General features: G+C 38.9%; 1 protein-coding gene across 2 annotated transcripts in view; it reads right to left on the minus strand.

The window, feature by feature from the left end:
• Positions 1–11,268, minus strand: part of CRAMP1 (cramped chromatin regulator homolog 1) — a 108,846-nt gene that overhangs the window by 1,885 nt on the left and 95,693 nt on the right. For both annotated transcript variants that reach the window (XM_027862955.1, XM_027862954.1), the window contains exons 14-20: positions 9,164–9,245; positions 7,640–7,744; positions 7,208–7,386; positions 4,452–4,532; positions 3,361–3,592; positions 2,290–2,454; positions 765–910 (exon numbers count right to left, since the gene is read on the minus strand). In XM_027862955.1, the coding sequence (XP_027718756.1) occupies positions 765–910; positions 2,290–2,454; positions 3,361–3,592; positions 4,452–4,532; positions 7,208–7,386; positions 7,640–7,744; positions 9,164–9,245 (990 nt within the window). The remainder of the gene's footprint in view (positions 1–764; positions 911–2,289; positions 2,455–3,360; positions 3,593–4,451; positions 4,533–7,207; positions 7,387–7,639; positions 7,745–9,163; positions 9,246–11,268) is intronic.

An 11,268-nucleotide genomic window follows, 5' to 3' on the forward strand; every position in this document is an offset into this window, starting at 1 on the left:
GGAATCTGAGTTGGAAAGTGGTATGATGGGACCTGTACTTTAGGGAAATCACTTTGCTCACCATTTTGAAGAGAGAGATGATGAGTATTTGAACCAGGGTGATGACTGTGTGAGTAAAGAAAAGAGTAAAGATGCAAGAGACTGGGAGGAAGAAACTATAAAATCTGGTAACTGATCAGCTATGTTGGATAAAGAAAAGTGAGATGTCAAAGATGACACCAAGATTGAGAATTTATGTGAATGAAAAAATAATGCCTTTCACATAAAGAAGAGTTTGGAAAAAAGGTGGGTTTGGAGGGAAAGATAGTGTAATGAGATCTGCTATATCTGCTCATCCTGTGCAACTCCCTGGGTCCTTTCCAAAACAAAAAGGGGGCAGGCAAGCTGTTAGTCACTGGGCACTACACCTTGATAAGGCTAAGAGGAGATCTGAAGGGAAAGGGAGAATATAAATTAGAGGGCAGAGGCAGGAATTTTCCCAGCGGCACATAATCCAGTCAGTGCTTGTAAGAGTTGTAACTACTCCCAGTTGACTCCATCTGACTCAGATTACAGGGAGGGTAGGAGCTTGCAGAGTAGAAGGAACAACAGACTCAAGTGGGTGGGGCAGAGTACATCATGATAGGCGTAGGTATGATTGCGAGAGATAAAACCCTTATCTTATAAATCCCTATCGTGGGGAAGGGTGTATTTAAGATCAAGGCAAGGCTACTAAATAAAAATAGTGAAGAAAAAAAAAAAAGCCCAACCATATGAAAATATACCTCTGCAACATCAGCCAGTGATCGGGAAGCAAATGAGTCCCGAGAGTTTCCATCCAGCAAGCTGGGGCCCAGTAGGGAAGTACCACTGGCAGTCCCAACCGGAGTTGGCAGCATTTTCCGACCTTTCTCCGGTGAGATGAAACTTGCTACGTAGTGGAGAGAAGAAAATAAAAATTATTAAACTCTATTTTTTCCAAAACACGCTGAAAATTAGAGTATATTGACGCAACAATATACTGGTACACTTGATTCCTGACTCAGATTCAGGACCATTTCCATCACCACAGGTCAGTACAGTTCAGTACAATCAGTGGAAAATGAAGGGTAGGTGTAATTCCAAATTAATTTCGAATCCTAGCAGTTCCTATTCATCATTCAGAACTTTCTATTTAAGAACTGTAAAGCAAAGACTGACATGGATGCTAATTCTCATCAATTTGGGGGAGAGAAGGAAGGAAGGGAGGGAAGGGAAAGGGAGGGTGGGAACCAACAAAGAAGCATTTATTAAGGGCCTACTATGCGCCAAGCATTGTGCTAACAGATTTGCAAATTTTTTTTTATTTGATTGTCAAAACCACCTTGTGAGGTAGGTGCTATTAATATTCCCATTTTACAGTTGAGGAAAATGAGGCAAAGAGAAGTTAAGAGACTTGCCCAGAGTTAAATGAGAGTGTCTGAGTCCCCATTTCATCTTCCTGACTCCAAATCCACTATGCCACCTAACTACCTCATGAGGCCAATTTAAGATTATTTTGGGATCTGATTTGGGAGCAGGGGCTGTTGAGTACTGCCATCTAAGCATATTTATACAATTTAAACTCAAGGTAAAGTAGAGCAATAGAACAGGAAATTCCATTTCTGTTCTGTTAGTCATATATATATGAACATTGTACATCCTATCATCTAGTTTGACAGACCAGGGTAGAGGAGAGCAAGCTCTGATTTACTGAATATTTAAATCATGCCAAGAACTGCATACAGATGACAAATAACAGGGTTCCAGCTATGCAGAGGACAACTTGTAAGTAAAATGAACTACTCATTCTGTTACATGATACTTTTATAAACAAACTAGAAGGCTCATTTCAGAAAAAAAAAAATCACAAAGTACAAATCATTCAGAAAAAAAAGGATTACAAAAAAAGAGACCAAAGTCATGCTCTATCCATAAAAGCTGCCATCACTGGGGCTGCAAGGAAAGGTCTTTGGAAAGGACAGGAACCTCTGGGACCTGCTTCACAACAAATTCTTTAAGGAGTAAAAGCATGAACCACAGAGCGCTAAGTAGCTCACTAGGTTCTAGGGAAGAGGTCTTAAAATACAGAGTAGAGCAAAGGCCATTACATGAAATATTTATCCTGATCCATTCAAAATTTCTAGAGAATCAATGTCAAATGATCATTAATCAACTAAATGACCTATGGAAGACAAGAGAAGCTTCTAGCTCAGATGCTTGTTCTTAGGAAAAAATGTTCTCGTGGGGGTCAAGGGCCTGAGTTTACTGTAGTCTATTAGAGAAACTCACCAAATAGGCTGCTGAGAGAAGAGTCTGTGGAATCATTGGGGTACCACTGGGGATCATGAGTGGGAGAAGCTATCCAATTCTGCTGAGGGCTGCTGGATGGGGATGGAAGACTTTTGGAGCTGTCACTACCATTCAATTTTGCTGGAGAAAGAGAGACTCCTTCACCTATAAAAGAATATCGTATCATTAAAATTTCAGTTAGAAGAAAAAAAATCTGATCTAACCCTTACTATGCTAGCCATACTTGCTGAAGTCCAATAATGTAAAACAGCATAAACTTCCAAATCAAGATGAACAGTATTAACAGAATCAGTAGTACAAACTTTCAAAGCGAAGTTGCAAGGCTCAGAAGAAGATATCATTTGGTTATTTTAGCAAATACTACTCTCTAGCTGACACATCTAGGAGAATACCTAAGTCCAGCAGAACACCAAGCATTAATTTCATCTCCACTGACACCACAGTGGGATGAATTGGATTAAGTATTTATTAAGCAACTACTATGTGCCAGGCACTTTGCTAAGAGCTTTACAAATATTATTATCTCATTTGATCCCTATGATAACCCTGGGAGGTACGTGCTGTTATCATCCCCACTTTACAGATGAAAAAACTGGGGCACACAGAAATTAAGCGACTTGTCCAGGGCCACAGAGCTAGTAAGTGTTTGAGATGGAATCTGAACTCAAGTCTTCCTGACTCCAGGCCCAGCACTCCATCCACTGCACCCCCTAGGTGCCTCTAAATCCATCTCCTAATTCCTTCCTCAAGTAAAGACAAAGTAATCAGGTTAAATACATCTAAACGCTGACAATTCTATCTTCTGTTGCCACTGGAAAACAAGCACACTGGTCACCCTACTTTCTAACAGTAATGCTTCCCTAAGGGAATCTAGCAGGATTTTCTCTTTCTCATTTAAATTACTGGCTTCTCAAGAACAAATATCTTTTCAATAAATCTGTGAAAGACTCAGGTAAGAAGTCAGAGACTTACCTATTGTTAAACAATAATATTCCTTTTTAATAGGGAGCAAGGGTTTTCCTGATTTCAAGGAACAGAAGTGTTACTTACTATATTGGCCAGAACTGATAGCAATCTCAATGATGGAGTCACTGATCTGAGTTGAAGGTTCTCCCTGAGATAACACATCCTCAGGGGGTCCAGGAAGGGAAATGTCTAGCAGAGCAGAAACATTGGGTGGAGAAAGCCGGGTACTGGATCCCTCAGATGGAGCAAGGGGAGTAGAGAGGCCATTCTGAAGAGGGGCTTTGGACATTTCAGACAAGGATAGAACAGATGAACCCTGAAAGAAGAAAAATACAAAAATTATCACAGAAATGGGTCAGACAGAATTGAAGAATATGTAATGTGGAGAAAAAAATTCCTAATTCTCAGCTGTAAGACTAAAAATGCTTTAGACATCCTGAAAAAACCTCCAGCCTATGTTGTGTTCATTTATTAATTTCAAGACCCATAAGGAAAGTAAAATTATACCTAGACTCACTTGCTTCTCTCTACTACAGTGAATTTAGGTTCACAGGATCTAGAGCTAGAAGTGAAAGGTCTTTTTGTCCAAAGCAATCTTACAGATGGAGAAACTGAGGCCTAGAGAAGCCAAGTGACTTGCCTACACTCATACTGGCAATAAAGCAACAGAGTCAGCATATGGACTCAGGGCTTGTAGATCTTTCTACAGAATTGCAAAGCTTCTGAGAGAGAGCTTGCTTTGCCTTAAGCCACCAGTGAAAGCAAAGAAGTCAAAAGGTGAGGCTGGAACACTTAGGCTCCCAAAAAGCAGAGCCAATAAAAAGGTCTTTGGAACCAGCGCTCCAATGTCAACCAAACCTAGGCCTTCTACCGGTGTCACCAAGAAGGGAGGCAACTTCATTGGCAAAGGGGCGGTTCTAAGATGGGGGTGAGATATTCAGTCACAACTCTATTCGGAGAAAAGAAGGAAATGACAATTTCAAATGAGACAAACCCTGATAGACTGTGTGAACTCTGTTCTACAATTATCCAGGAGACAATAAAACTAGGACCATTAGCCAGACAAAGGTCATGGAAGTACTTGGAAGACAAGGACTGTAGGTCTGACATACTTGGGGAGATGAACTCTGGCTTAGTGGCATTGGTTCAAAACCTGCACAATGCTTGGACTCTACCTGAAAACCTTGAGTTATGGATTCCTGTTCAGGCCTTGTGGGGATACTGATGAAAGGAACACGGCATCCACTGCTTGTACCCTAGAAATAGAAAAGGGATAGCAGAAAGGTTCCCAATTATACTCAATAGCAGCTCACATATATAGGACATCATAGCTTGAAAAGCACAAAAAGCTAGAGGTATTTTCATAACCACTTTGTGTGAGGTCCATATTGTATCCTCCTCATCTTATAGATGAAGGAACTTATTCTGAGAGAAAAAACAACACAGCCACAGTCACAGAACTAGCAAGTGATGAAGTCAATACTTTCTGACTTGAAGCGTAGTTGGATCTATGGGCTGCTACATACCAGAAATCAGAACTCCAAGGAAACACTGGTAAATATACCAATTCCTATATAGCAGAAGTTGTCTCACCATTTAAGTGGCTTTCTAAAAACTAAAGTCAGAGAAAGATAAAGTTCCACAATCTGGAGGGGTAGCTCCTGAAACTGCTTTCAAAGTCAGACACTGTCAGGTTCCTTCATATTTTACTCTGATTGTTTAGATGAAAGAATTCTTTTCCAGCACCAAAAATCAGCTCATTCACAGCAGGGTTCAGACTTAGACTGCAGGGAAGTTGGGGCTCCTACACCTTTTAAAGGTTTTACCTTTTCCAGAAGCTACTACCTGGGTCCTGTATGGTATGCAATGAGAGTCTTAGGAGTTTTATAGCTCTACTCCGCCAAAAGAGGGGGAGGGGTGGGAAATCATCTAATTTTAGGAAGTAGAAGAGACCTTGAAGGTTATCCAGTCCAACTTCCTGTCCACATAAGAATACATTTTGCAACATTCTCGATGGGTGCTCATTCAGACTATGCTCTAATACTTTAAAGTACTAGGGTACTAATAAGGCACTGGTTCTAATCTATTCATTATTGCAATACATATCAAGTCTAATACCTTTTCCCAAAGACATTTCAAATGTTTCAAGACAGTATGACCTCTTCTAAGTTGTACCTTCTCCAGATCAAATATTCCTAATTCCTTCAAATGAACCTAGAACCTCAGAGCTGGAAAGGATCCTACAAAAAGCATAAACCCCTTCTGTTATAATCTGCTTTTGCTTAAATGCCTACAGTGATAAAAAAAAAACAACTCAACAATACACAAGTCTAACCATCCACTGCTGTTTGTTGCTTTTTGAGGCAATCGGGGTTAAGTACCTAGCCCAGGGTCACGCAAGGAATGAGTATCATTGTCTAAGTCAGGATTTGAACTCCGATTCTCCTGACTCCAGACTGATACCCTATCCACTGTGCCACCTAGCTGCCCTTCATTGCTGTGTTGTTTTTTTTTAATAATCTAATTGTGAAGAATTTTTTTTCCCTTATGCTGAGATGAAAAATGCCTCCTTATAATCACCTTCCTCTAGAGTCATGCATGACTAGAATATAAACTTTTCCCCATATAACCACTTCAAATAACTATCACAGAACCCCTCTACCTCATCTTCGTGAGGGTAAAAATATCCTGAGCTCCTTTAACCAATCCTTAACACACCGAATATCTCTTTATATTTTAGGTATGTTCCAACTTATCAAATCCATCTTAGGACATGGTGCCCTTTCTATGACAGGAAGTAATGAAGAGTGGAGAAAATGGACCTTCCCTCTCCTTCATCACAGAGGTTAGAGACTGCAAGAATGTACAATATTCCAGATGCCATCATATAGAATGGGGATGAGTAAACTACAGCCTGAGAGTCAAATCTAGTCAGCCTCTTGAGTTAAAAAAAGGCATTTACATTTTAAAATACAATAAAATTTTATGAGGGCCATACTTTGCTGACCCCTAACACAGGTGATGTGCTGGTTACTTCTGCTGGAAATTTTTTTTTTTTCTCAATTTGTTAGAAGGGATGGCTTGCTGGTTATGGGAGGTGGAAAGTAAATATTCAAAAATAAATGTGATGGAAAAGCAAATTGTTATGAATAAAAATTATATTAAAAAAAAATAAAACAGAGTAAGTGAACACATACTTGGTGTGGCCTGACTGGTACACTGCAGTGATTTGGACGTTACATTTGCATTAATGGACCTAAGATCACTGGCTGTTGGCAGTCACATCACATTACTGACTTGTATTTCGTTTATGGTCAAGTATCTAAACATGTCTCTCGCACAAGTGCAGATAATAATTCCTATTATGTCTGTATACTTGGCTGACTATTCCAACTGGATTTATATGGATTCTCATTATATTACTTGGTGTATGTGCTATCCCTACTACTTTTGTGTGTTTTAGAAATTTGATAAGCATAACATTTAGTTTCTAAGTCAGTGGCAAAAATATTAGGCACAGAGTAAAAGATAGAACCCTAAATCATTCCATAACCTTAGTGACCTATAATTACATCTAGGCTGACATCTATCCATTTAATCAACACTGAGTACAGTTGCTGGAACCAGTGGCAAATCAACATATTTAAAGCATTTATAACATACTTATACCATCATCCAGCTCAACTGTCACCATCTTGTCCACAAGAATTCCATGGTCTACCTCATGTTGGTTTTTAATTCTCTCAATGTCATAGGTGCCTACCTGGCCAAATGCCAGTCAGGCAATATCTCTTAAAATATGGCATGCAAAATTAAATACAGTATAATCACTATATCACAGGGTTTAATGTAGGCTCTACTACCTTAAGGAAAATGGCAATACTTTCCATAATTTCTGTGACAAATAAAGAAACATGTTACTGATACAAACCCCCATAGCTGATATGGCGTCCCCATTCTGATGTGAGCTAGCCAAGTTCTGCCCTGTCACTGTGGCTGTCACTTCCTCCGAAGGCAACTGTGTTATTCCAGGCAAACCCTCAGTATCCAGGACAGGGAGTGGGCTCCCAGGGATAATACCAGCACTTTTAGCTGCCAAGTCAATGGCACCTAGAGACAGAGACATAGGATGATAATAATAAGCCTTCTCCTAAATAAGTAGTTGCATATTCCATGCTGAGACCATAAAAATATTCTATCTACCCCAATTTTTAACTGAAAAGTCAATAGCTTACAGTTTTCTTTCCAAGTGTTTAGGAGATACGTATTTGAGAAGGGAGAAGAAAAGAACACTGCAAAAAGTGTCACTCAGAAGTGTGGGGCTGGCTGCAAGTTCACCTCATGCTTAGCCATGAAAACTTACTGGACAGGTGATTAGCAGCCTGGGCTGGAAGAACCTTGGGCACAATAGGTCGAGACAAAGCAGCTTTGGTCAGAGAGGACTGGATTGGCCGAAATGACCCTCTCCCTATAAGATGGGAAAAAAGATGAATTTCTAGGATGCACACATGCATTTATAATTTTCTTATTCCTATGTTCATTTCACCACCCAATGCACACAGAATAGCAGGCTTCCCCCCCTATTTCCACTGCCCATAGCCTTCACTACGAGATTTCCGTCTAGTCAGATACTATCAAGTATTCTAAATAGCCACTGCCCATGGAAGGTAGCAATGATTTTTGGGTTAGAAAAGGTACAAAGAAGGGCTAGATGAGCTGTTTTGTCAAGGAGGAACAACGGTTAAGCAAAACTACAAAATGTGACAGTATGTTGCAATAAGGAAAACTGTAGGGTTTATTTGTTGATATCATGGGATCAAAACTATTCAAATGGCAGCAAAGCACATGAGGCAAGAAATGAGCAATTCAAAGACCAGTGGACAAAATATAAGTCAAGGAAGTAATTTCCCTCTTTGAACATTACAGTACATTTCCTGATCATTTCTACTAATAAAAGTTAGTTTAATCCTGCTCAATTCCCTGGCGTTTATAGAGTTATGAGTGGGAAAACAAAAGAGTAAAAGTTAGCTCTGCTATAACGCTTATTTTGAAAAGGCAAAATTTACTCCAACACGAATGATACATTAGAGAATAGATTTGAGCATGACATGAATTTTGTATTTACTTTTCTGTTCTATTTCCTCCAGGAGAAACAGTGAGAGAACAAAGAAAACCGGACCATGCAACCCTTTCAACACCCACTTTCACGTGGAAACTTCAACTATTTTTCAAGGTAAAGGTCCTTCTTTATTGTATATTTTCAGGTGCAGGAGGAGCTAAGGGCTGAGGAGAGCTCTTGATCTTCTTCCCCACCCATTCCCCACTTTCCCCCATGGCCAAGGTCCCCCTTCTTCTCACCAGAAACTGGGATGCAGACCAAGCCCAAGGCCTCAGACACTGTAACTATTTATTGTAGTATTTCTGATCTTAACTACCGAATATGTATAAAACGTTACTATGATTTTTAGGTTTGTTTGGTTTTTTTTTTTAACATGTCACTGATGAATTTTTTTGAGTCTTGTATCCCAACTCCAATTTCAACAGAAGTCCTTGGTTTTTATTGCTCAATTTTACATAGTTCAGTGATTTTTAGAAAATCTTGTGGAGTTATAGCAGAACTAATCATTTACAAAAAGAAGCCAGAAAAGTGAACTACAGTTATCATCCATAATAAGCAAGCAATATACAACAGTAGAGATAACGAGCTCCTCTCCAAAGATAAAGTACGGTATTAAATAGTATTTCAAATGCATTTCAAACATGGATGTTATTTACACACAACATAGGAACATATCAATTCTTTCATGCCAGGTACATCTGTAACCCAAATTAAGGAAAATCACAGGTAAATTTAACTGGAGGGACTGTGGGAACCACAAGCACTGACCTGTTATAGAAGAATTTGACATGATGGAGAAAGAACACACATTATGGGATGGATTTCCTGATGGTCTAGGGAGCAATGTTCTCTAGGGAGAAAAAGAAAAGGGCACAGATATAAGGAGTCATATTCATTTAGAAGAAACTTGTTCAGAATAAACACGTTAAATAAAACGTGGTTGAGCATTATAAAACAAAGTTTCCTTATTAAGGATGCTACGTAACAAGAAAGCAATGAAACCTCTGAGCAAGTCTCAGACGCTTTTATCTACAAGTTTCAAAAAAATGAACAATAAATACCATAACATTATGTATTTTCTGATCCTGATTGGAATCAATTCACCGGGTCTGCTTTCAAATAGGTTTGGGTTACTTTCTTAATTCCCGAAATAGTAGGAAGGAAGAACAATGATAATCACCAATTACATAGGTGTTGGGAAAAATGAGTAATATTAAAGGTCTCTGAGATGTTCCTATATTCATTCACTTAACAAACATTTATTCTGAGCCTAATTGTATATGGTCTTATGTTTAGACAAAGATAACAGATATAAACATACATTTATATATGTATGCATATATGCACATATATAGACAAAAATAAATATAATATAAAGTAGAAAGTGATAAGGGCATTGGAGAGAGGAGGGGAATTGGGAAAGATTTAATTGAGGGGAGGTAGCATTAGAATGTGCCTAGAAGGATAGATAGATCTCAACATTTAAGAGATTTTGGGGAGGGGAAATGATTAGTAGAATTCCAGGAAGATGGGAAAAACTGAGTAAAGGTATTTAGGCTAGAAATTGACAGATGAATTCAGGAAATATACTTTACAAAGAACAAGAAGGGCAAAAGTAAGAGAGAGGGATAGAAAGAAAGACAGAGATGGAGTAATATGATAAAGTACCTTGAATATGGTAGGCTAAGGGATATGTATAGATCTTATTAAAAGGTATGCAATAAAGGACAACTAAAGTCATATTATGATCAATAGAATGACCTGATTAGAGGTATGAATTACAAAAATTAGTGTGGCAGTAGAAATGAAAAAAAGATGTAGGTTAAAAGACCAACTGTAATACTTAATTGGTCTTTTAACCTCTAAGTATCACAATAGGTAGGCCTAGAGGTAATGAGAGTTAATACCTAGGTTAGGGCCAGCGCAAAGGAGAAAAAAGATTTTGAAAGCAGAATTGATAGATCAGGGACTGGTACCTGATTAGATACAGGAAAAGGGGCAGGAGTCACCAAGGAGTGAGAAGACTAAGAAATTAATTTCGAGGGTGTAATCATGGGACCCAGAAGAGACTAGCAGTTCAACTACCAGAAAGAGGAACTGCGAGGCAGAACACCTATCCTCTCAGTTAGGTATCATGCTAATCTGAGCACTGTAACAACAAGGAGAGGATGCTGGATGTGGTATTCAAAGATCATGAATCATTGACCTGTCACCTGTCACTCAGAGGCTATATGACCATGGCCAACCCACCACGCTCCTCTGAGCCTCAGTTTTAATACTTTCCAAATGCTACTGGGTGAATGTACTAGAAGACAGTTCACTAAAATCTCACTACCAACAATAGCATGATTGTGACAGGACCCAGAAGAATGGATGCAAGTAAGTGGCTGTGAGGGCTACTGTACATACCTGAACACAAAAAGTTTCTGAATAACAACACGGGAGCCTATTCTCTTTACTGAGAAATGTGAGCGTGGGAAGCAAAGTTCTTGGCTTTGGTCAAATTGTCAAAAGAAGAAATGCAAACTATCAACATCACTATGAAAAAAAATGCTCCAGATCATCAGTAATAAAAAATATAAGTTAAAAGAAATGCGATTTCATTTAAAGAGAGAAATAGCAATGTTGGATAGGCTACAGGAAGATAAGCAGACTAATACACTAGGGAGAAAGCTGTGAAATGTCTAATCATACTGAAAAAAAATGGAATTATACAAGAAAAATTAGTAGAATGTTTATAGTCTTTGATCCACAGATATCTGTCCTCATATGCTCAAGGAGGTAACGGACAGAAAGGACTGCATATATGCGGGCATACGTACACGTACACACACACACACACACACACACACACACACACACACACACACACA

This window comes from Vombatus ursinus, unplaced genomic scaffold (genome assembly GCF_900497805.2).
Source record: "Vombatus ursinus unplaced genomic scaffold, bare-nosed wombat genome assembly UNPS02014770.1, whole genome shotgun sequence".
Taxonomy (NCBI): Eukaryota; Metazoa; Chordata; class Mammalia; order Diprotodontia; family Vombatidae; genus Vombatus; species Vombatus ursinus.